Below are 23,789 nucleotides of genomic sequence, written 5' to 3' on the forward strand. Positions count from 1 at the left end.
TGACGCTCAAGTTGTTCTTAGAAACATTGTGCCCTTTGATCCTAAAAATGCCTCGTATCTACTACCAAAGCTTAGGTCTTCTAGTGCCCTGGGCATGATCCACTTTCTCATTAAACTTTGCCCACTGGTCTGAGGCCTTGGTTCTGTTTTTCTCCTGTAAGTGTCCTACAGAACTTATAGTTTTAATCCCTCATTTGGCACTCATATTTTATCTGAAATTGTTACCGATCTTATGTTTTGTGTTCACTGCCTCAATAGCTAGGACTATACTTCTTTACAGACACCGCATATTTTAGTGGAAAAGCATGGACTCGTTGTCAGGAAGAACCGGGTATAATTTCCATTTAGTCTAGTTACTTAGTTTTGTGGCCTCAGGAAATTAAACTCTTCCCTTGTTTTTAAAAGGGAAGTAATAAGAACTTCCTTCCAAGGTTAGTGTGTGGATCATTTAACCAGATAAACATCTTTTGAGTATATCTAGTTCCACGTACTGTGTGCCTAGATACCTGTGTGCCTGTAGTGGTAGCTCCCTTGAACAGTGTGCTTCCTGTTCTTTTAATCCCCGGCACCTAGCACAGTCAGTATATGGAAAAAAGTAGCATCTCAGTAAATGTTGCATGAATGATGGAAGAATGTTATCCAGGGCCCAGGTGTGCCATTCTTATTCTAAAAGACCTTTCAGTCTAGTAGATGATTAAAAATGGATAACAAATAAAATTCTTTCTGTAGTAGTTGACAGGTAGTAATTGTTCGATGTCTTTTCTCAGTGATTAAGACAATGCCTTGGATGGATACATAGATTGTCAGTATATGCTTAATGTTGGTGGTGGTCTTCTGCCAAATATTTTAATTGGCATTAGAGACTGACCCAGTGAGTTACTATGTATTTGTATATTTTGGGTGCAAATGGCATTCTTTAAGCATATTGAGTTCTGTCTAGGCTATTTTTTTTTCAAACCCAACTCAAACTCATTGGAAATCCTATGGTGGTTGCCAGATAGGGAGCGTTTGACAAAAAACACTGTTGGGCTAATGTCTTACTTGGAAAGAGCATGATTCCTATCCACAGACAGTTATGCAAACCAAGATGGGGTATCTGGTATGCTGTTCCTGGAAGCAACACTAGTGTCTGAAGCCTAATAGAATGGTTGATTCACAAAAACTCATCTGTTGCCTCCTTTTCCCCCCAGACTATAGAATCTAACTGGCGGTGTGGACGACACAACTTGCAGAGGATTCAGTGCCGCTCTGAAAATAGTAAAGGTGTCTACTGTTTACAGTATGATGATGAAAAAATTATCAGTGGCCTACGAGATAATTCTATTAAGGTGAATGACTGTATTTTGTATGTGTTCTTCTTAGAATTGTGGTTGTGTTAGATACTAGATCACTGAATCTCTCCATTTATTCCAGATTGTTTTCATCAGTGCCCTTCCATCTTGGCAGCTCTCAGTGTGGTTCTCAGGAACCGCAGAGTGTTTCCCTAGACTAACACAAGACCCCTGGATTGTCTCACTTCTTATCCTTCTCTAAGCACATGTGCATTCTGTGTTCTGTGTTTAGGTGCGCATGGAAAATATCTCAGTATCACAGGACTCTTGCTGACTTTGCTAGCTGGTGGAGGCATTGCTGCCTAGCCTGTAAATCAAAGTCATTGCCTTTTATGGGTGCTGACGAAGGCTCAAGTGATAACACAAAAGAATGATAGAGCAATTTATATTTATATGTTTTAATTCACTCTTCAAAAGTAGATAAGCTGGATCATTTCTGTGTTTTTAATGTTCGGCAGCTGATCTGACAGATTTTGTTTTACATTGTTTATAGCTTATTTTCTCGTATTTAAGAAAACATCGCAGGATTTTTTTTTTGCCATTTTTTTTAAAGTTACAAGTTACATACAGGAAAATTCACTCTTTTTGTTGTAAAGTTTTATGAGTTTTGACAAGCACAAAGAATTGTGTAACCGTAACAAAAATCAAGATATAGAACAGTTCCATCATCCCCAGAAGTTCCCTTATTCAGCCCCTTTGTGTTCAGTTCTTCCCCTTAGGCACTGGGCTTTTTAAATTTATTTATTTACTTTTTAATTTTTTTTTAAAGTTTATTTTTGAGAGAGCACACGCGAGTGCAAGTGAGCACGTGTGCTCATGTGGAGTGGGGGGGAGGGGCAGAGAGAGTGGGAGACTGAGAATCCCAGGCAGGCTCCAGACTCTGTGCTGTCAGTGCAGAACCCTACTTGGGGCTTGAACTCATGAACCTGTGAGATCATGACCTGAGCTGAAACCAGCAGTTGGATGCTTAACCAGCTGAGCCACCCAGGTGCCCCAACCTTTTTTTTTTTCTCAGTCTTTTTTTTTCCCTATCCTTATAATTTTGCTTTTTAGAGAACAGTCTATAAATGGACTCACACAGTATGTAGCTTTTTGAGTTTGTCTTCTTATACTTAGCATCTTAGATGAGATTATCTCCTTTGTTACATTTAGCAGTAGTTGATTCCCTTTTCTTGCTGAGTAGCAGTCTACTTTCTGGTGCACCCCAGTGTGTTTATCCGTCTACCTGTTGAAGGACATTTGTGTTTCCAGTTTTCACAATTATGAATAAAGCCACTATAAACATGTATGCAAGTTTTTATGAGAACATACATTTTCAGTTCGCTTGAGTAAAAACATAGGAGTGGGATTGTTGACCCATATGGTAAGTATCTGTATTTCTTGCTAAGAAATGGCCAAGCTGGTTTTCAAAGTGGCTGTACTATTTTATGTTCCTATCAATAAGGTATGAGAGTTCCCTTTGTTATGCAACCTTGTCAGCCCTTGGTATTCTCAGGTTGATATTTGCCATTCTAATAAGTATGTAGACAGATGTCATTTTGAGTTAATTTACATTTCCCCAATGACTGATGATCACATGATCTTTTCATGTGCTTATTTGCCATCTGTATATTTGGTGGTGAAGTATCCAAATCTTTTTTTTTTTTAATTTTTTTTTTTAATGTTTGTTTATTTTGAGAGAGAGAGAGCGAGCGAGCAGGGGAGGGGCAGAGAGAAGGAGGGAGACACAGAATCCAAAGTAGGCTTCAGGCCCTGAGCTGTCAGCACAGAGCCCGACACGGGGCTCAAACCCACGAACTGTGAGATCATGACCTGAGCCGAAGTCGGAAGCTTAACTGACTGAGTCACCCAGGCGCCCCGTGAAGTATCCAAATCTTTTGTCCGTTTTTAAAATGGGTTGTTTTCATATTATTGAACTTTGAGAGTTCTTTACATATTCTGAGTACAAATCCTTTTTTTAAAAAATATTTTTATTTATTTTTGAGAGAGTGCAAGTAGGGGAAGGGCAGAGAGGGGGACAGAGGATCCGAAGTGGGCTCTGTACTGACAGCAGCTAGCCCAATGTTGGACTTGACCTCACAAATCGCAAGATCCTGACCTGAGCTGAAGTTGTATGCTCAACTGACTGAGCCACCCAGGTTCCCTTGGATACAAATCCTTTTTTGAGATATGTTTTGCAGATATTTTCTTCCAGTCTTGTCTTCTCATTTCCTCAATGATATCTTTCATAGACCAGGAGATTTTGATTTTGATGAAGAATAGTGTACCATTTTTTTCTTTTATGGATCATGCTTTTTTATTTTAAAATTCATTTATTTTGAGAGAGAGAGTGTATGAGAGTGGGGGAGGGGCAGAGAGAGAAGGAGAGAGAATCCCAAGCAGGCTCTGTACTGTCAGTGCAGGGCTGATGCAGGGCTCAATCCCATGAACTGAGAGATCAATACCTGAGCAGAAATCAAGAGTCAGATGCTCAACCAACTGAGCCATCTAGGTGCCTGTCTTATGGATCATGCTTTTGATGTCATACCTAGCAAGTTTTTCACTGAGCTTTTGGATCTGTAAATTTATATCTTTCATTCACCAAATTTCAAAAGTCTTTTGGCCATTATTTTTTCAAATATTTTTTCTGCCCCGTTTTCTTTTTTTCTCCTTCTGAGACTCTAATTACATAAATAGTAGATCTTTTGTTATTGTCTTACATTTTCTCCAGGCTTCCCCCCTGCCCCTCACTCTTTTCTGAATAATTTCTTTTAGTCCTCAAGCTGATGGCATGCTGTATCTCCTTAGAAATTCACAGGATAGAGTAGCACATAAAGACTCTGAGGTCTGCAGGAGAGAGACACCCAGTGTTTCCCCACTTCTAAAATATATTTGACCTCAGAACCCTATTTTTATGTAATACTTCTCAATCAATAGCCCTGATAACTTGCAGCCATAAATATACTCTGGCAAGAGTGACGTATGTTACTATTTAATTTGGGCAGTTATCCTTTAAGGAATAGTGAGAATGTTTTATAAGGGAGGTGCCTGGGTGGCTCAGTTGGTTAAGCATCCAGCTCATAATCACATGGTTCGTGGGTTCAAGCCCTACATCAGGCTCTGACCCAACAATGTGGAGCCTGCGTGGGACACTCTCTCTCTCTCTCTCTCTTTCTCTCTCTCTCTCTCTCTCTCTCTCTCAAAATAAATAAATACACCTTAAAAAAAAAAAAAAAAAAGAATGGTTTATAAGGACCTTGTCAGAGCATAGGCTGACCACAGGCTTGCGTTTCATTTACATTGGATGTGTTTCTAAAAGAGTGCCGTTAATAGAGGCACACCATGTTTAAAATAGGCATGCATTTTATTTATGAGACATAAACAGTAGAGCAGAGATGCACTTTAGAGAGATCATCTAGAACAGTGGTTGCAAACCTTTTGTCCTTCATTCTGTACCAGTCCTGGATCACCAATCACTCTTTCAAAATAACCATGGTTCTAATAGGTCAGAAATTAGAAGCAGGTCTTGCTGTTGTAGAAAGACAGTTAAATGTCTTGTTTTGGCTATTTGTAGTAAACTTGAGGGATGCTGCAAATTATGACAGTATGATTTTACAACGGAAGAAACAGGTTCACACGATCTATTTTTAACAATCCAATCTTTAAAATAAATGATTTCCTATCCCCTGTTATATGTGGGGAGTATTGAAAACTTGAAAAACATTGGAAAGATCAAAAGAAGGGAGAAAAAGAACACTCAGAGAGCAAAGCCGACTATTTAACATTATCTTTCCTTTTCATCTTTTTTTTGTTTTAAATATATTGATTATATCACCCTATAGATGGCTTTTATTCTATTTTTTAAAAAACATAACTGTAATGAAGCATTATATTCTCTCATTAAAAGCTTTTCAGTTTACTTTGAAATTTTTCTGAAATGTCGAACATTTTTCATTTTAAAATTTTTGTAAGTAATCATAATGGGTTAGACATATGCATTTTTAAAGGCTCTTAATAGATGTCACACTGTTTTTCAGAGTTTATTTAAAAATTCCCTTTATAAGGCTGTTAAATATAGTAAGTATAATAGTTAGAGGGACAAAGTAAACAAAATAGCACATCTGTTTTGGAAGTTATTCGATATTGCCTCTTCCCTTTTTTTTGTCATTTTCCACCTGTTTGAAGTTTAACTGTTCTTATTTACTGTAATGCAGGTTTGTTCTATTTTGTGATTCAGAAAGTAAGGTGAGACAAAAACATTTATCAGAAGGTGATAGACTAAATCACTGTTTGTGGTTTTCTTGTCTCCATAGATTTGGGATAAAACCAGCTTGGAATGTTTGAAAGTGTTAACGGGACACACTGGCTCTGTCCTTTGTCTCCAGTATGATGAACGTGTCATTGTGACTGGTTCTTCAGACTCTACAGTGAGGTGAGTGATTTGGCTTCGCTGGTCTGACTTCCATATCTTCGGTGAGAAGACTGAGACTGCACTCTTTTCGGGGATAAGGACACACGTTCTTTGTATATGTTTTATGTGCTGTATTTCAAAACCACTTTAGATGTGGGTTTATTTGAACAAAGCAGGCTAGAAAGCCACCTTTTGTTAAGTAGGTCCTATGCTCATTGTTGTATGTTATAGAGATGGAAATGTACTAGGAAATATTACCTAGTGTTAGACTAGCTTTCTCCTGGGAGACCATGCTCCAGACATTTGGAAAAGTCACCAGCATGCTAGTGTCCTTTCTCTGACTCAGTGCTTTTCAGGCACTGCTTCTGCCACAGAAGCCTGTGACTTTCCTCCTTTGGTCTGTGTGAATTTGTCCTCTTAAGAGATTGGGTTTACAGAAAAGCTGTGACATGAAAGGGCTGCCCCTGAGAACCTTATATGTCATGGATGGAGCAGCTGCCATATTGCCTTTGTCCATAAAGTGGTTGGGTAAATAGATGCATGTGGGAATTGATGAGTTGTCATGACTTACAGTCTCTAGTGTGCAATGGATAAGTAATGGACTCTGAGACCTATCAGAGGCCAAAAAGAGCCTTAAGCTTGGAAACTGCCCTCAGTTCCCCAGCTATGAAGCCTCCTTCCCCTGTCATCTCAGACTCCCTGCGAGCCCACTTACTTGAAGAATCATTTTGTTGTCCTCACTGTCCCTGATTACCTGATGTTAAATAAACCTAAACCGGACAGAGCCAGAGTTGGCCTTCTTTCTTCCTTTTTTTTTTTTTTTTTAAGTTTGTTTATTTATTTTGAGAGATCAAGAGATCATGAATGGGGGAGGGGCAGAAAGAGAAGGGGAGAGAGAGAATCCCAAGCAGGCTCCGCACTGTCAGTGCAGAGCCTGATGTGGGGCTCAAACACATGAACTGTGAGATCATGACCTGAGCTGAAATTAACAGACGCTTAACTGACTGAGCAGCTACCCAGGCCCCTCCATGATTGGCCTTCTTTTTTTGAAACCCTCTCAGTACTTCTCAGCAAATACAATAATTGCTTCTGGGGGCTCCTTTTAAACATGGTCTTGGGTGTGAGGTCCCAGTCACAAGTGAAGCTTACATCTCCCTAGCCTACTACTAAGAATGGGCCCAAGGCACAGACACTGACTCTTCCTGGTTGTCTCAGTAATCACGCATTGTGCTTTTCTGTTCTCTAGAGTCTGGGATGTGAACACGGGTGAAGTTCTGAACACATTGATCCACCACAATGAGGCTGTACTGCACTTACGCTTCAGCAATGGACTTATGGTGACCTGTTCCAAGGATCGCTCCATCGCTGTGTGGGACATGGCTTCTGCTACCGATATCACTCTACGCCGTGTCCTGGTTGGCCACCGTGCTGCTGTCAATGTGGTAGACTTTGATGATAAATACATCGTGTCTGCCTCTGGTGACAGAACCATCAAAGTAAGTATCTACTAGTCATAACTCTGTTTCCTCCTGTGCCTTTTCAAGCACAGAGGAAGCAGAGGTGGGCTTTACCAACCTGGTACTGGGCAAGATCTGTAATCTCCTTCGTCTGTGCTTGAGCCCTTGAGGCAATCGCATTCTTCATGCTTCTGGAATCACAGGCAAGGTAGGAGGAAAGGGCCACGGGTCCACGATGGAGAGCAGCCTTCTATTTCATGAAATGACACCATTGATCGCATGTTTAAGGGGAAGAGAACTAACCTGTGGAACATGTACTGTGTGCAAGGAGCTTCACCTTACCCTGTCGCTGATCTCTTCCAGCACTCTGTTGAGGAAGGTATTGCCATTTTACAAATGGGGCTCAGAGAGTGAAGAACTGGGCTGGGGACCACACAGCTAGTTAGTGGCGGAGCTGAGATTTGATTTATTCACTTAATTCACTTCATTTGAATTAATCCACTTAATGGTCTATGCCATGCCATAGACCCTAGGCTGGATGCTGGAGAGACAATAATGAATAAGACCCATCCCTGCCCTCAAGAAGCTCGGCATATGGTGGGTGGCAGGCATGAGACAAATGGTTGTAGTCTACGGTGAGTCATAGGATGTAGTAAATGCAGGTCTGATCCCAGTATCCATTTTAACTTTTTAAAATGTTAGCTTTTGAGATATAGTTCACATATCGTGAGTTTCACCACTTAAAGCATGCAGTCCAGTGCCCCTTAATGTAACTACACTTAATGTAGTTACAGTGTTAGCCATTTAATATAGTTTAGTTTCAGAACATTTTCATTGCCCCCTGAAAAAACCTCCTACCCACTGACAGTCAACCCCTGTTCTCTTCTTCTGGTCCTTAGCAATCACTAATCTATTTTCTGTGCATGGATTTGCCTCTTCTAGACATTTCATATAAATGTAATCCTATAATATGTGGCATTTTCTGTCTGGCTTCTTGCACTTAGTGTGGTGTTTTTATGGTTCATCCATGAATATTGTAGCACGTGTCAGGACTTCATTCTAACGACTGAAGAAAATTCCATTGTGTGGATGTACCATGCTCTGTTTATCTGTTCATCAGTTGATGGACATTTTGGTTGTTTGCACCTTTCATTTGTTAAACATAGTGCTGCCATGAACATTTGTGTATAACTTTTTGCACAGACATACATTTTCAGTTCTCTTGGAATTGTAACTCTGGGTTCGATATTTTGAAGAGCTGCCAAACGTTTTCCAAAGTGGCTACGCTGTGTTAAAATCCCACCAGCATTGTGTGAGCATTTGAATTTGGATCAAAAAACCTTCTTTTTGTGACCAGCACTAGGTGGCATTCTGGTATCTAGTATCTAGCCCCACACATCACAGAGGTAGCATCATCCTTTAGATAAAGTGGTCTGGCAGTTGAACAAGTAGGGTTTGTGTGCAGTAACTCACTTACCATTCAGTCAGACCAGTTGGAACAAGATCACTGCCTGGAAGTCAGGAGGGTTTGGGCCTTTTTTACAGAGCAGCCGTTGCATAATATCAGCCTGGAGGATTTCTCCGTATCCTTGCCAGCACTTGTTATTGTCGTCTTTTTTATTACAGCCATCCTTGTAGTTGTGTAGTGGTTATCTCTGGTTTTGGTTTCCATTTCCCTTGTGACCACTGATATTGAACATCTTTTCAGTGCTTATTGGCCTTTTTTGTATCTTCTTTGGAGAAACTTTCATGTACTCAAAAAATGGGATTATTTGGGTGTTTTTTGTTTGTTTTTGTTTTTTTTTTTTTTTGATGTGTAGTTACAAAAATTCTTTATATATTCTGGTTACAAGTACCTTAAGAGGTGAATGATTTGGAAATATTTTCTTCCATCTTGTGGCTTCTCTTTTCACTGTCTTGATGATGTTCTTTGCCACACAGACAACTTTAATTTTGATGAAGTGCAATTGATCAATTTTTGCCTTTTGTTGCCTGTGCATTTATTGTCCTGTCTGAGAAACCATTGCCTAATCCAAGATCACAAAGATTTACTCCTGTGTTTTCTTCTGAGAGTTTCATAGATTCAGCTCTCACATTTAGGCCTTTGGTTTATCCTGAATTGTATTTTTGTATATTGTGTGAGTTGGGGGTCCGAGTTCATTCTTTTGCATGTGGAGATCTAGTTATCCCATTCAACTACAAACGCAGCTGGTAAAATAATTCAGGGCACTCTGGTTGCTTTGCGTCTCCTTATTTGGCTTGTAATATATTAAGTGTGTCTGTGAACATCTAAGTCTTGCAGATGGTTTCACAAAAGAGGGATTATTTATTCCACATACATAATATTAGGAGTGATGTGTCAAAACAAATGGAGCTGTTCAACAAACTATGCTGGAAAAGAGGAGGATGTGAAAGGTGAAACTTTTTCACATCAGTTACATTGGATATGACATGTCAGCTGGCATGAAAACATAAAATCTGGCCCACACTCTTCCCTCTAGGCAAGTGAATGTCTGAACCATCCAGGAGATGTTCTCTTTGTGAATATCTCAAGGTTGGAGACTTCACAGCTTCCCTCTGTGTTTCATTCCTGTTTTATCACTCTGCAGCTAAGAAAACTGTATGCTGGCCAGTCTGTCCCCCAGCTTCTGAACCAGATTTCATAATCAAGTATTTTGGTCATTCTTAGAAGCGCTGATTTTTTTAAAAAGGTAATTGTGAGGGGACTTTTCGGCGTTTATTCTTAAAGTATTATTAATTGGTTATGCAGGTCTGGAGCACGAGCACCTGTGAGTTTGTTCGTACTCTGAATGGGCACAAGCGAGGCATTGCCTGTCTCCAGTACAGGGATCGGCTGGTTGTTAGTGGATCATCAGATAATACCATAAGGTGAGTAGAAGCTGGTGTGCTGACAGAGTAGGCTGATTTTTGCTATAGTTTTGACTCCTGCCCCAGTCCTGATGCTCAAAAGACTTGGAGCCTTTGGAGATACTTCAAGTAAGAAAACTGTAGGTAACTTTTATTAGTCCATTTGGTCCTGTGAACTGAAGTGGGTAAACTGACTCCTCCAATACACACGTTTTATGACATAAACTCCACCCAAGATCCCTTAATACCAGAACTCCTCAGAAGAGAGGACGCTCCAGCCTGACTCTCTACTTTCCCCTATCTGTGAGCTCCTGTCTCCCTCACTAACAGGTGGGAGGAGTGTACTTGATTTATCTGTGTCTCACCCGAGGCTACACTACAACATCATCCACTCCTGTTTCATCATTTATTTTATCTCCCTTTTTTCTTCCCAGCACTCAGTGTCCTTGCTTTCTAATAAATCTGACTATCCATAAACACTGTATTTGTTAAGAATTTCCCTTAAATATCTACTCACTGATCCCAAGTCGTTTTTCCATTGTCCCAACATATGCTGGTAGCTTTTTTTTTTTTTTAACCAAATTGTTTAATGTTTGGGCAAAATAAAGATTGGTTTCAAGATGATTTTTAAAAGAAAGAAGGAAGGAAGGAGGGAACAAAACAGCAATAAAGCTGAAACTGCTGCAAGTTTTTTTATCATTTTAAGTTTTAAGATATTGTTAAAGTCAGTTGACCCTGAATCTTGGTTCTCTTGTATCCATCATGCTTTATATTACTTAATATTTCATCAGTAAATAGTCCTTACCTTTCTCACCGGAATCTCTGAGATTTTGCAAAATAATAATGTATATTCCTTTATAGTTTATAGAGGGGAACCACTTTGGAGTCAGTGGCAGTGCTGAATGGCTCTGCTCACAGTAGGTTAGAGAAGCCACCGTCACTGACACTGATGAGAAGATTTGCTGAGGGTGGCTGTGGTAAAATATTCATTGGGTATATGGTAAGAGCTATTGGGAGAGGGGCTAAGAAAAGGTTGTTACAGAATGAGTTTGCTAACTTTGTTTTGTACACGTTAGTTTGCTGTGATTTATGTTTACAAACAATGTAGAAAAATCAATGATGACAGAAAAATTGAAAAATTTTTATTTTCAGAACTGTTCTGTAAATCATACACCGAGAAGAAGGCTGGGTGTAGTGTGTGGGTTCATGTTCCTGAGACACTTCTTATACTTAATGAGAGGCTCCCACTGTGACTGTGTAAACTGGACAACCCTCGTGTCCGGGAGTGTTATCTAGGAGGGGTGTCCCTAAACCTCATCAGGAGAGGAAGACCATTATGCTGGCCCACTGGTTCTAACTTCAGTGGGTCTCATGGATTCCAGGCTAGAAGTGCCTGGGGTGGAAGCCTACCCTCCTGACTGTATTATATCCTCCCCCAGCCCACACACATGATGCCTTTTCTTCTCTCCTGCCTACAGTCCCTATCTCCCCCGGAAAAGCCCTTCCTAGACCATTTGGCTACATGGTTTAATCAATTCAGACATCAAAAGAATGCCTAGGAACTAAATATAATTGAAGTTTGTTGTTTGTTGATCTTATTTAAATAGTAATACATGCGTGTGATTAAAAAAGGTTTCCAGTTGAGTAAAAGAAAATACAATGAGAAGTAAGGCTTCTACCCAAATTAGTGCTTTAAAATGTACAAATGGTATAAATGTACATGCGTATCTCTCTCTGTGTACAGTGTAGACTGGGAACAAGATAGAAACAAAGTTCAGGAGAGAGTGAAAGTCACATTACGGGGCAGATAGTGTGAATCATGTGTGGGAAGTTGTTTCACAGAGATCTGTTTCACATTCAAGGCTATGGGATATCGAATGTGGTGCCTGTTTAAGAGTCCTAGAGGGACATGAAGAATTGGTCCGATGCATCCGGTTTGATAACAAGAGGATTGTCAGTGGGGCCTATGATGGGTATGTATTTCAGATTTCTAAGTGCACTGCTGCCATGGTATCTAGAGGAAAAGGAGTGTTGAATATTAAGCAGCTACGTATCTGCCAGTTCTGTGCCCGGTCCTTTCTGTGTAATGGTGGATGGCAGGTGTTGCGGTACCGCTTGATCAAGTGAGGCCACTCTGGCCCAGAAGGATGAGCAGTCTTGCCCCAAGTCTAGCAGAGCCTCTGTAACTCCTGTGCTTACAGCTTTAACCATTATTGTAAAGGTTGTGTGGGAATTCAGTTCTTTGCCTTCGCCCTAAATTAAACTAACTGTGTGTGTGTGTGTGTGTGTGTGTGTGTGTGTGTGTGTGTGTGTGTTCGTTCGGCGATACATTTCCTTTTCCCTTTTGGTTAATTGAACAAATACTCTTTAAAAAGCCTTGTGACTTTTTAAATGAGCAAGTGGCAACTGTAAACCTTTCAAGGTGACCTTGTATATACTCACAGATTAGTTGGTCTGTTTATGCTCCTATTATTAACTTTCAGCATTTGCTTAGTTTGAAGAAAGGTATCCTTGGAATTTCCCAGAGAGCCCTAGTTTCTGTCAGCAGCACCTACTCAGCCCTAGAGAGCCCCCTGATTAATGAATTTGGTGACATAGATTATCAAGTCAGGAACTGAATTCAGATAGCATGAAGTTGTTTTCTTATCTCCCTTAAAAATATTTCTTCACAGTTTCAGCAATCCTGAGAATGTGTAGGTCCTTGTTTTTTCCAAAATCAGATGTAATTAGTTTAAGTAATTTGTAAAAACATAAGCATGTTCTCCATTAGCTTATTATTATTTTCTAAAATTTATTTTGAGAGAGAGATTGAGAGTACAAGTGGAGAGAGGCAGAGAGAGAGAGAGAGAGAGAGAGAGAGAGAGAGAGAATCCCAAGCAGGCGCCACACTGTCAGCATAGAGCCCAATGCCGGGCTTGATCCCACAAACTGCAAGATCACACCCTGAGCCGAGATCAAGGGTCAGATGCTCAACCAGTGGAGCCACCCAGGCACCCCCCACTAGCTTTTGTACTAGCAGTTCATGTGCACTCCTTTCTATCAAGGAAGTGCTCGACAATATATAAAATGTTAACTTTCCCACTAATCGCAGTCTTCTTTTCTAGGAAAATTAAAGTTTGGGACTTGCAAGCTGCTCTTGACCCTCGAGCCCCAGCAAGCACGTTGTGTTTGCGCACGTTGGTGGTAGGTAATCTGTTGAAGTGGGAGTGGTTCCCGTGCTGGAGGGTGGCCTCCTGTAAATGGACCTGCCCAGCTGTGTCACAGGAGATCTTGTGTATCTCACAGCGTGCCTTCAGAGAAATGCACTGTTTTGCTCATTTTGGTTAGCCCAAATCAGAGAGTAATTGACATTGACGTTACAGTGAGCTCTTCCCTAAGGAACATTAATACAACTTAAAACATGAAAGCAGACATCCTCATTTGTAGGTGGATTGGTTTCCTCGTAGATCTCAAAGTATTTCCTTCCTATAGATTTGGAAGAGTTCTTTTATTTATTTTTTTATCTATCTATCTATCTATCTATCTATTTATTTATTTAGATGTTTATTCATTTTTGAGAGATGGGGAGAGAGCATGAGTGGGGGAGAGGCAGAGAGAGAGGGAGACACAGAATTCCAAGCAGGCTGCAGGCTCCGAGCTGTCAGCACAGAGCCCGATGCGGGGCTCAAACCCACAAACTGTGAAATCATGACCTAAGCCGAAGTCGGATGCTTAACCGACTGAGCTACCCAGGTGCCCCTTGGGAGAGTTCTTAATACGGGTATCTGGTTACGTTGAATTTTTATAATACAGCACATTTGTGTATTATTAAGATGGAATTTCTCCTCAGTCTATATTGTGTGAATTATTGCTTTGGCATTTAAAAATACTTTATGTAAATCTTGTTTTAACATCTTTAGCAAGCTCATTATTTCTAGTAGTCTGATTGATTTTGTTATATTAATGAGGAGACAGTTTTTTGAAAATATTGATAGATTTTTCGTATTTTTCGTAGCTTTACCTTTTTTTCTATTTCTTTGCTTCTTGCATCGATTAGAACATGCAGAACTATGGTGAGGGCCATTCTTGTTTTCTTCGTGATTTTAATGAGAATGCTTCTTACATTCCACCATTAATTTTGAGTTTGGCTGTGGTTGAGATAGATATTCATGGTAATGTTAAAAACACTATCCTTCTGGTCCTTTCTGCAGTGTATCAAGAATGGGTATTAAATATTGTTGTTCACCTTTCCAAGATCTTTGGTGAGGCGATCACATAATTTTTCTTCTTTGACACATTAATGAGCCAGGATCTCAGATACAAAGATTAATTTAAAGAAGAGGCCTAGAAGGAAAAGCCAGAGTTTTGTCCCTGGGGTGAAGGACAAAGATCAGTAAGCTCTGGAACATTCAGTAAGCCTGGATAAGTAGCTGCATTTTCAGCCTGCGCCAGAGCACGGGTAGAAATGAGGGATTGTAAAGGTCTCATTTTACTCATCAAGCTGTCACATTTCACAGGAACATTCTGGACGTGTGTTTCGGCTACAGTTTGATGAATTTCAGATCATCAGCAGCTCCCATGATGACACTATTTTGATTTGGGATTTCTTAAATGTGCCTCCCAGTGCCCAGAATGAGACCCGTTCTCCCTCCAGAACATACACTTACATCTCCAGATAACAGTCTGCACTTTACCCGTTTCAGGTGAGTTTAATCTTGCTAATTGAATTCATCTTCCCTTTGGGGGAATTTTGTGATTTGGGCTCCCCATCGACAGGAACCAAAGTGATTAGTGTTTTTTAGCTGTGTCAACTTTGCAGTTCTCATGTAAGGCTAGATCTTTATGGTCACATTAAAATAAGATCTAAATCAGAGTCCTACATATTGTGGGTTTTCACATGGGCAGACAGTGTGAATCCTGTTTTTAGAAACTGATTTCCTAAATGATTTCCTGTCAATTTAACACAGGCAAGGTCCTTCAGATTCTGTTTTGGGGTGCAGGAATCTCCTTTTTCTCTTTCCTGTTTTTCAGTTCTTTTATTTAAAAAAAAAAAAAAATCAACATCAGCCAAACACTCAAACTTCCCCCTCTGTCCCTGGTATAATCTACCCACCATCACTGTCCCCTAGAAGAGGAATGAAAGAAAGGTGTTTGTTGAGTGAGCCCCTAGAACCCGTTCTTCGTCCACTAGATACAGCAGGTACCCTGGAGGCAAAGTCCTTTGCTCTGGTTACAGGAAGAGTTAGAGCCATTGTAACCATTGATGATGGCATGTTTTGATTACTAAGGGTGTCCAGTCTAGAGGATGAGAAGCCTTACTTGGCTGTGTCCTGGGACCTGATGACCCTGTTCATCTGGAGCAGTATTTCCAGCTCTGAATATTTTGCAAGGGGGCCAGTAAATCCTGTGCACGTTAAACTTTACAGATTGAATAAATTGGTTTGTACCTACTTGTATTACTATGTATATATGTATGTAAAGACTGATTAATAAATAAAATTCATACTTATTTTAAAATATTACTTACTACTTAGTGGCTCCTTATCATTGTATGTTTTCTGCTCATTAAATGTTAAAAGTGTAAAGAGAGTTTAGATGCAGAATTGCGGGGAGAAAAAAAAAAAGGGCCCTTAGATCACCAAGTTACCATCATTTCTAATACTTCTTACTTAAGACTCTAAGGCCCAAAACACAGATGTCCAGGAAGTTTGTCTTACCCAAGGGTCAGCAGACTATAGGCAGAGTCCAAATTTGTTCCACTGCCTGATTTTATTCCCCTGCTATAGCAAGCTAAGAATAGTTTTTTACACTTTTAAATAATTGAAAAAAATTAGAAGAAGAGTACTATTTCATGACACACGAAAATTATGTGAAATTCAAGTTCTAGTGTCCATGAATGAAATTTTATTATAATAGCCATGCTCAGTTTACGTATTGTCTGTGGCTGTTTTCATACTTCATTGGAAGAGTTGACTAGATGCCACAGAGACCATATGGCTTGTGACATCTAAAATATTTATTATACAGCTCTTTAAGGAAGTTTGCCGTCCTCCAGTCTTGCCCCTGTGCCATTGATCAGTGGTAAACCCAGGGTCTGCAGGAATGGCAAATAAGCTTTTTCTTCATCCTGGCTGAGTTTGATCAGTAGTGCCTGGCTGGAGTGCTGCCTTTGGAAGGATTCTGGGACCTTGTGACCCCAAGGGATAATGCTGTGATGGGTTGGCAGTGTCTGCCTGGATGTGGGAGGTGAGCAGTAATGACCTGTAAGCCACATACATAGTTACTGTTTCTGGTCCCAAGTGCGTTCATATTATTTCTCATGATAGTAACCATCTATCTGCCTTGCCATCTTCTCTCTGGATGGATTCTTCCAAAGTTGAAAAAACTGTATGGCAGAATCATTACATTTTTTGAATGGAGCCTTAAAATAGATACAATGGGGGATTACAGAGGAAAAAGGCAAGGATCTCTTGAGTGATTGCTCCTCCGCGCTTCAACCGCCCTTCCCCCAAATCCTAAGGAAGATACAGGGAAGGAGAAATGGACCTAGATGAAAACTGGTTTCCCTCCTGGTCTTTCCTCTCCCTCTTCAGCCCGATCTCCATTCTGCTGTCAGTTAGGATCATCTTAAGCCCTGCCTCTGCCGTCCTCTGCCTTACTGGTTTCCTGCCGTTCACGGGATCATGGTTCAACTACTTCACATTAGCTGACAGGAGTTTGAGCGTCTGGCTGTTACCTTGTGTCCTCACTATCCTCCCCATGCTCTCGTCTCCTGTTACTCCCTTCCAAAACCCTAGCTGCAGCCAGACTGAACTCTGTTTAATGTCTCTAATTACACTACAGTAGTGCAGACCTCCACCATCTCCCTCCCCTTGCTTGTGTTATTATGGCTTCTAGACAGCCCCACTCCCCCTCTGCCCTTTCATTTCATGCTTAATTTATTATTTGATATTGAAATGGTTTGCACGCCTGTCCCACTCACAAGGCCATGGTCCTCCTTGTGTTGCGGAGCTCCAGGGTTCATTGGAGTCCCCGGTATATTGCAAGCGCTCATTGATGTTTGTTGGGCAAGTGACACCCATGGCCAAAATGACATATTTGTGTTTTTTCTCCGAGGCCACACAAGAATTTACCCTTAAGTAGATAAATACAGTTTTAGGGTATTCCTGCAGTCACCTTCAGCAAGCATAAAGATAATAAGTCAGTGAAAAATTGGAGTAAATCATCTAAACTGACACAGTCAGGTACTAGATACGTTCCCTAGGTAGACAGGTCACCTAGATGTACGTGTCTCCCTCTGCCCCTGCCCCTGTTGTTTTTTAAACCAGTTTTACGGAGATAGGATTTGTGCAAAACTTGCACTCGTTTAAAGTGTACCGTTTGATGAGTTTTTACAAATGTATACCTGAAAATCCACAATCTACAACCTGACCTCCACAATCAAGATAAGAATATTTCTGTCACCCTCAAAAGTTCCCTTGTGCCACCTTTGTAGTCAAAGCCTGACCCCATCCCAGCCTTAGCAAAGACTGACCTGCATCAGTTTACATTTTCTAAAGTGCACTGTCCACTAAAGTGGTAGGCAATAGCCACTTGTGGCTATTGAGCTCTTGAAATGTGGCCAGTGTGACTCAGGAACTAAGTTTTAAATTAAATTTTAATTGAATTTAATTGAATGTTTAATTGTATTTAATCATACTTTATTTAACATTACATTCAAATAGTTACACATAGGTAGTGATTCCTGTTTGGACCGGCATAGTTTCAAAAGTTTTGTATTTTTAGCTTTTACATTTCCGTCTTTGATCATTTAATTTGTGTGTGTGGTGTGAGATAAGAAAGTCACTGGTCTTTTTATATAGCTGTCTAGTTGTTCCAGCACTATCTGATTAAAAGAATTTCCGTTTCTCATAGATTTGCTTTAGCATCTTTGTCCAAAAGTCAGTTGACCATTTATTTGTAGGTCTATTTCTGGACTCTGTTCTAAAGTCCATGATTTATGTGGCTGTCCTTTCGCCAATACCATAGTGTGTAATAAATGTTCCAACTTAAAAAAAAAAAATTGCTTTGACTATTCTAGATTCTTTAGGTTTTCATATTCAGTTTTGAATTGTCAAAGTCTATGAAAAGGACAACCGGGATTATAGTTAGCACTGCATTGAATTGTAAGATCATTCTGGGGGAGAATTTCCACCTTAACAAATGTTGAGTCTTACAACCCATAAACATGGTAGAACTCTCTATTATTTAGGTCTTCTTCAGCCTCCTAGCAGTATCGCACTTTTGCTTTGCTTTGCTTCCCTTTGCTTTGCAAAAGCAGCTTTGCACATCTTTTGTTCAATTTATTTCATTCTTTTTCTTTTCTAAGCTATACATTTTCCTCTGCACATTGCTTTAGCTGCATCCCACCTATGCTTTTGTTTTTCCACATAAGAGCATCACATAAAATAGGACCTGGGCAACTGTAGCTGGAATGGATAGTCTCAGGGGAATAGGTGTATCAGAGAACAACTTAAGTGGTTAACGCTTTTTTTTTTCTTTTGTATTTTTGATATGTGTGTTTGTCTTCACATTCTGTTTAGAGAGGTACGTGGTAAAATCCAAGACATCCATAGTATGTTTTCCCTCTCTGGCGTATTTAGTAGATGAATGATAGAACACAGTAAAATTTCACAAATTGGACAACTTTTACATATTACTTTAAAGTGCCCCGGAACAAGATTTCTTTGGTTGAGAAATGGAATAATGGTCACCAGTGGTGTTTCCCTCATTGGCTGTGGTAGAAAGGAAACTGTGGTGTTACTTCTTCCAGGCCCTCCTCCCGCCCCTTTTTGGGAATGTAAGAACAACTGCCCTTGTTATGATCCACAATTATAAATCAATGGAAAAATCTTATCTGCTTTTCAAGCAGCACAAGCAGTGAAACCTCAAATGTGTTTGTCTCTTCAAAGTGAATTACTTTTGACAACCTTGGCAGTCAGCTCTATAGATTTTACTGCTCTTTTCCAAATTCTTTTCATTTATTGTAACATGAAAAAAATTATTACCATGTGATACTGTAAGATTTATGCATAATAAGAAACACTACCCTAATGATGATTTAACCTTGCAGTAAAATATTCACCCCTAAAATATAAGGTAAGAGTATTTCTATGTCAGGAAAGTTAGCAACAGATTTATTTGCTGAGTCATTTTTTTAAATTACTAAGAGCTAATATATACAGTAGTTCTCTTTTTTATTACAAGACAATATAAGATCATTATTAGGAAATTAGAGTAAGTAGATAAGCCAAAAGAAAATAAACTCCTACTCATGATTCATCATTATTCACTCCCTTGTAGATATTCTTTCGGGCTTTCTAAAATTATGGTTGAGAACTGTATATGTTTTTAAAATGCTTTTTTCCCCCCTTTATTGTAAATTTGTTCCTTGTCTGTAATGTCAGTATTTGTCTAAATCACCATCCCTAATGGCAAAATAATATTTAGTTGTTTGCATGGGCCCTGTTATGTACATAAGTTTTCCCCCAGCTTTTAGCTGTTATAAAACACATTGCTGTAATCATTCTTTTAGCTTAATCTTTGCTTTATTACCTTTGGATAAAATTCTAGAAATGTCTGCAGTGTCAGGTTTAAAGGTATGATGTTTAAAGACTTTGGTTCATAGAGTCATGTTACTCACCAGAAGAGTTAAATCAGTTTACGTTCCTGCCAGCAGTGTTTGAGAGTGCCTACTTCTTATCTGTGGATGTTAATGTTTTAAAAATAATACTCTTAAAGATCCTTCATGCGAAAGCTGTGGTGAATGAAATTAAATCTCCCTTGAACTCATTGAAAAGGCTTATTAGGATTCTTGATCTTTATGAAAATAGACAACCTTTTAGGAAAGTTTCCTTTAAAAAAACATACAAGCTTTTAAAAAAAATCTCTTTCTCTCTCTTTTTGTCAGAGAATCTTAGACATATAGGTAACTTTTAGATCTTCTAGGCTATTGGTTTAGTGCTGTGTTTGGAAAGGGTTGTGACCCATTAGTGATGGTGAAATCATTCTAATGGATTTTGACTTTGTTTTGATGAAATTTAGAATAGAAAATGTCAGCCTGCATTGTACATAGTAATGATAAGTTTAGGTGTGTGCGTGTGTGTGTGTGTGTGTGTGTGTGTGTGTGTGTACACATATTTATATACATGGATGAGTGTAGAATATATGATTAAAATGTGTCCCTGACTCAAGGTCACCGTCAAAACAATATTTAACATTCAGTAGTCTTTCCCTCTGCATTGTATTGTCCTTTTATAAATGATTTATTTTGAAAAGAAGTAGTTTCTGATTATTAGCATTCTATTTAGAATGAATACTTTATTTACTAGTTTTTGCATATTTTTGTTTCACAATGATAGATGAGGGCTCTCGGGCAGATATGAGACCAGCCGTCGTAGACTTTGGATGTCATAAAAGATTATGCTAACTATAAAATCTAACATGAAGCATATTTTGTTACATGCATTATTTTTAGCAGGAAGCACTGAAAGATGTACATTATAGGGGTCAGTCATCTCTTCTAATGCCCTCTCTGTCACTTAATGGCTAATGCTTTGAGCTAAACAATGTGTCTGAGCCTTAGTTCTTTTATTTGTCAAGTGGGTATAATAGTTTCTACCTCATAAGATTGTTGTGGTTTTAAATAAGTACGATGCCTGGTATGTAGTACACTCAAAACATCTTGCAGCTTTTATTTTTTATATGTTTTTATATAATACATAAAGTCTATTTTTTTAATATTTTTATACGTTTTATATATTTGAAAATCAGTAATGTGTTATGTGTGCACAAGGGCATGTCTGTGTGGATGTGGATGGGCTGTGGTGTATATCTCCATGTCTAACCAGAATATCCATCCATACTCCCTTTGTGTTTTGTTTTGTTGTTTTGTTTTCCCAGGGTTTCCTAGTCTTGAACTACTGGCTACATGGCTACCAAATGCCTAAGGGAGTTCTTCGCAGCTGAGTTATGAAGCTGGAATTGGTTCTAGACGCTGGGTAGATGCAAAGCAGCCTAACTCTTCCAAGTACCAACATTTCTCACCTCCGATTCCGGCCTCTACTTTGAGAAGGATACCTTAGCTTCACCGACTTCCAGTAGAACAGAAGCCCATTTCCTCCCCCCATCAGTGAAAAAAAACAAAATCTAATGCTTCAAATGTAAATTGTTCATATAAAAGGAACGTACAGTCTGTCTGTTTTACAGAAGTAAATCGACCATCAAGAGAAGACTTGGCCTCTAATTTATATTGCTTTGCACTTTGGTCTGATACTAAGAAACCGCATTCTTCTTTGGTGAAATTTTGGGTGCCAAACACCTACCCAGAATGTCCAGGGCTTTCCTTTTCAGAAGTTAGCATTCTCCTTTTGACCGTCCAAGTCATTATGAATTCTGACCTGTATTAGGAACATGTTGGACAATGGAAACATTTCTCTGGTTTGTTTTAGTAATATTTTTTGGATCACACTTCCTTTCTGTACCAATTTCTTTTAATTTAAAGAACTATAAGCCAGGTTATATTATCTCCCAACAGGTAATATAGCTCTTTTCTTTTATTAACTGTTCTCTGTCCCCCAACCATCTCCTGATATTTGGTAGAGTAACACTTTTACACGTGTGCTTGCCTCCTAATTTAAAATACTGTATCCGCATGTAGATATAATGTACATAACAGTTTAACCTCAAGGTTGCTAGAGTCAGGGCCCCTGTGCCTGAGACACTAATACAGAGTGTGTTCGCACTTAGCCATGGGCTGGGCTCAAGAACCTGATACCAGGGTTGATGTGGATTACCTAGAACCCTTCCTGCAGTATTCATACGGTATTTTTATTTTGTCATTGTCATTTTGTGTGTATGTGTGTGGTGTGTGTGGTTTTAACGGGAATCTTGTTTTTAAAATGTAGTTTCTAAAGTTTAACACAAAATGTTTCATTCATTGTGCAGCATATACAACAGAGAGGTACCTTAACATTATTTTTTGTTGTTCTTTTCCTCCCAAGTACTTCTCTGAGTACGAGCGTTCATCTGACTTCACTGTCAAAGATCATTCTTCTGTGCATTAGTAACCCTGGAAAGGGAGGAACAAGAAGGCCCTGTTGACTGGGTTTCCTGGCTCTGGAATTCAGGCATCCTGGCTTTACCAGGATGTTAACCGGGCCTGCTCATATGTTGGAGCCCGTATCCCATGGCAGGTTGCTTCAGGGGCCCATCTTGAGTGGAAGGGTACCCCTGTGTGGTGCAAAGCCTCAAGCTCCTGAATCCCATTGCCGTCATCTCTGGTGTCACATGTCGCCGTGGCCCTGGCAGGTTCTCAAAGCTCCCGAGTGCCCCGCAGCCCGAATGTGTGAATGGCACTCTCACGCCGACCGTGCACCGAAAGGACTTTGGCATTCGGTTGGCACTCCTTTTCCCTTGTTCAATATTAGGTTCCTGTTTGCCCCTTGCCATTGTTTCCAAAGATTAAGCAACGTCAGTAACATTTTAAAGGACCAATAAGAACCTCCTATTAACTAAACCTCTTCCCGTGGAAGCACACTCTATAACTAAAGGGAAGGGCCCTGGGCTCTGTTCTGTCCTTTGCATTGAGAACGGTGTGGGGATCAAAGTGTGTGTATGTGATTTGTTTATTGGTTTGGCTTGGCTTTTTTGATTTTTCTTTTCTCCTTTTCTAAAAATGCATCCTTCCCTTCCACATGTTACCAAATTAATTTCTATTTTTGAGAAGTTGAGTCTCCAAGTGTAAAAAAAATAAATAAATAAATAAATAAAAGGAAATCTCTATTTCGTGAGGTAGATGTTGTAAGCTTGACAGTGGCTGTGGAAGTGAGTTCACCTTTACCACTCTCCACCTTACAGCTTTATATCAGACTGGTTAGGAGAGCCCGGGGGTGTGGGAGGGGCGGGGGAGGAGGCAATTCTTCTGAACGAATGGACTTTCTGTTGTTGTTTTTGCATGTTTAATATAGAAGTTCTTGTTCCTTGGGAGATCATGGCCTTTGAATATGCACACAACCTTTGAATTGTGCCTATTAAATTATAGCAGGGGACTCTGGCACCCAAGGAATTCTGACTTTCTGGGATTATAGTAGTAATTCCCAGCCGTACTCTGGACTTTATTTTGCTAACCATAATTGAGCAACTGTAAATTACTGCTATATTAATGTTTTAAAGCACTGGGATAGTCTAATTCTAACTTGTAATTAATTATGTTTGCCAATTATCTGTTTGAAATAAATTTGTGTCTGAACAGCTATTGAAACTGTTAAATTGTACAGATATTATTCATGACAGCTTTGTACTGTGGAATGTGCTTAATAAAAAACAAAAAGTTTGACTTTTGTCCAATAAATTGCTAAGTAATGTCAATAAATCAAGTATGAGTATTATGCAGTACACCTAATCTGGCTTCATGCAATTGTTACTTCAGCTACTAATTCAAAGCCAATACTCTTAATAAAGTGTTGCAATACTCTGATGCTCTGTTAAGAAATTTTTCAAAAAAAAAAAAAACCCCAACTGTTATGTTCTCTCAGTAATTCAGTGATGTACCATTAAAGTTTGTAGATTAAAAAACAACAACAACAACTCATCTGCTCTGTAAAATGAGGTTGAAAGCAAACTGCTTTTTGACTTGGGAGAGGTTTGTGTGCGAGAATACCGGTCTGTGCTGGGGCGTCTTGCTCTTTTGTTGCTTTCATCTGAGGAGCTGGGTGGGGGCTGGCT

The 23,789-nt window shown here is 39.5% G+C and overlaps 1 protein-coding gene across 11 annotated transcripts in view; it reads left to right on the forward strand.

The window, feature by feature from the left end:
- Positions 1–23,541, forward strand: part of FBXW11 (F-box and WD repeat domain containing 11) — a 120,835-nt gene extending 97,294 nt beyond the window's left edge. For all 11 annotated transcript variants that reach the window (XM_047861390.1, XM_047861399.1, XM_047861406.1 and 8 more), the window contains 8 exons: positions 1,191–1,328; positions 5,624–5,742; positions 6,968–7,217; positions 9,949–10,067; positions 11,909–12,019; positions 13,151–13,229; positions 14,543–14,728; positions 20,967–23,541. In XM_047861390.1, coding sequence (XP_047717346.1) covers positions 1,191–1,328; positions 5,624–5,742; positions 6,968–7,217; positions 9,949–10,067; positions 11,909–12,019; positions 13,151–13,229; positions 14,543–14,704 — 978 coding nt within the window. In that variant the 3' untranslated portion in view covers positions 14,705–14,728; positions 20,967–23,541. The remainder of the gene's footprint in view (positions 1–1,190; positions 1,329–5,623; positions 5,743–6,967; positions 7,218–9,948; positions 10,068–11,908; positions 12,020–13,150; positions 13,230–14,542; positions 14,729–20,966) is intronic.
- The last annotated feature ends 248 nt before the right edge of the window (positions 23,542–23,789 follow it).

Source organism: Prionailurus viverrinus, chromosome A1 (assembly GCF_022837055.1).
Source record: "Prionailurus viverrinus isolate Anna chromosome A1, UM_Priviv_1.0, whole genome shotgun sequence".
Lineage (NCBI taxonomy): Eukaryota > Metazoa > Chordata > Mammalia > Carnivora > Felidae > Prionailurus > Prionailurus viverrinus.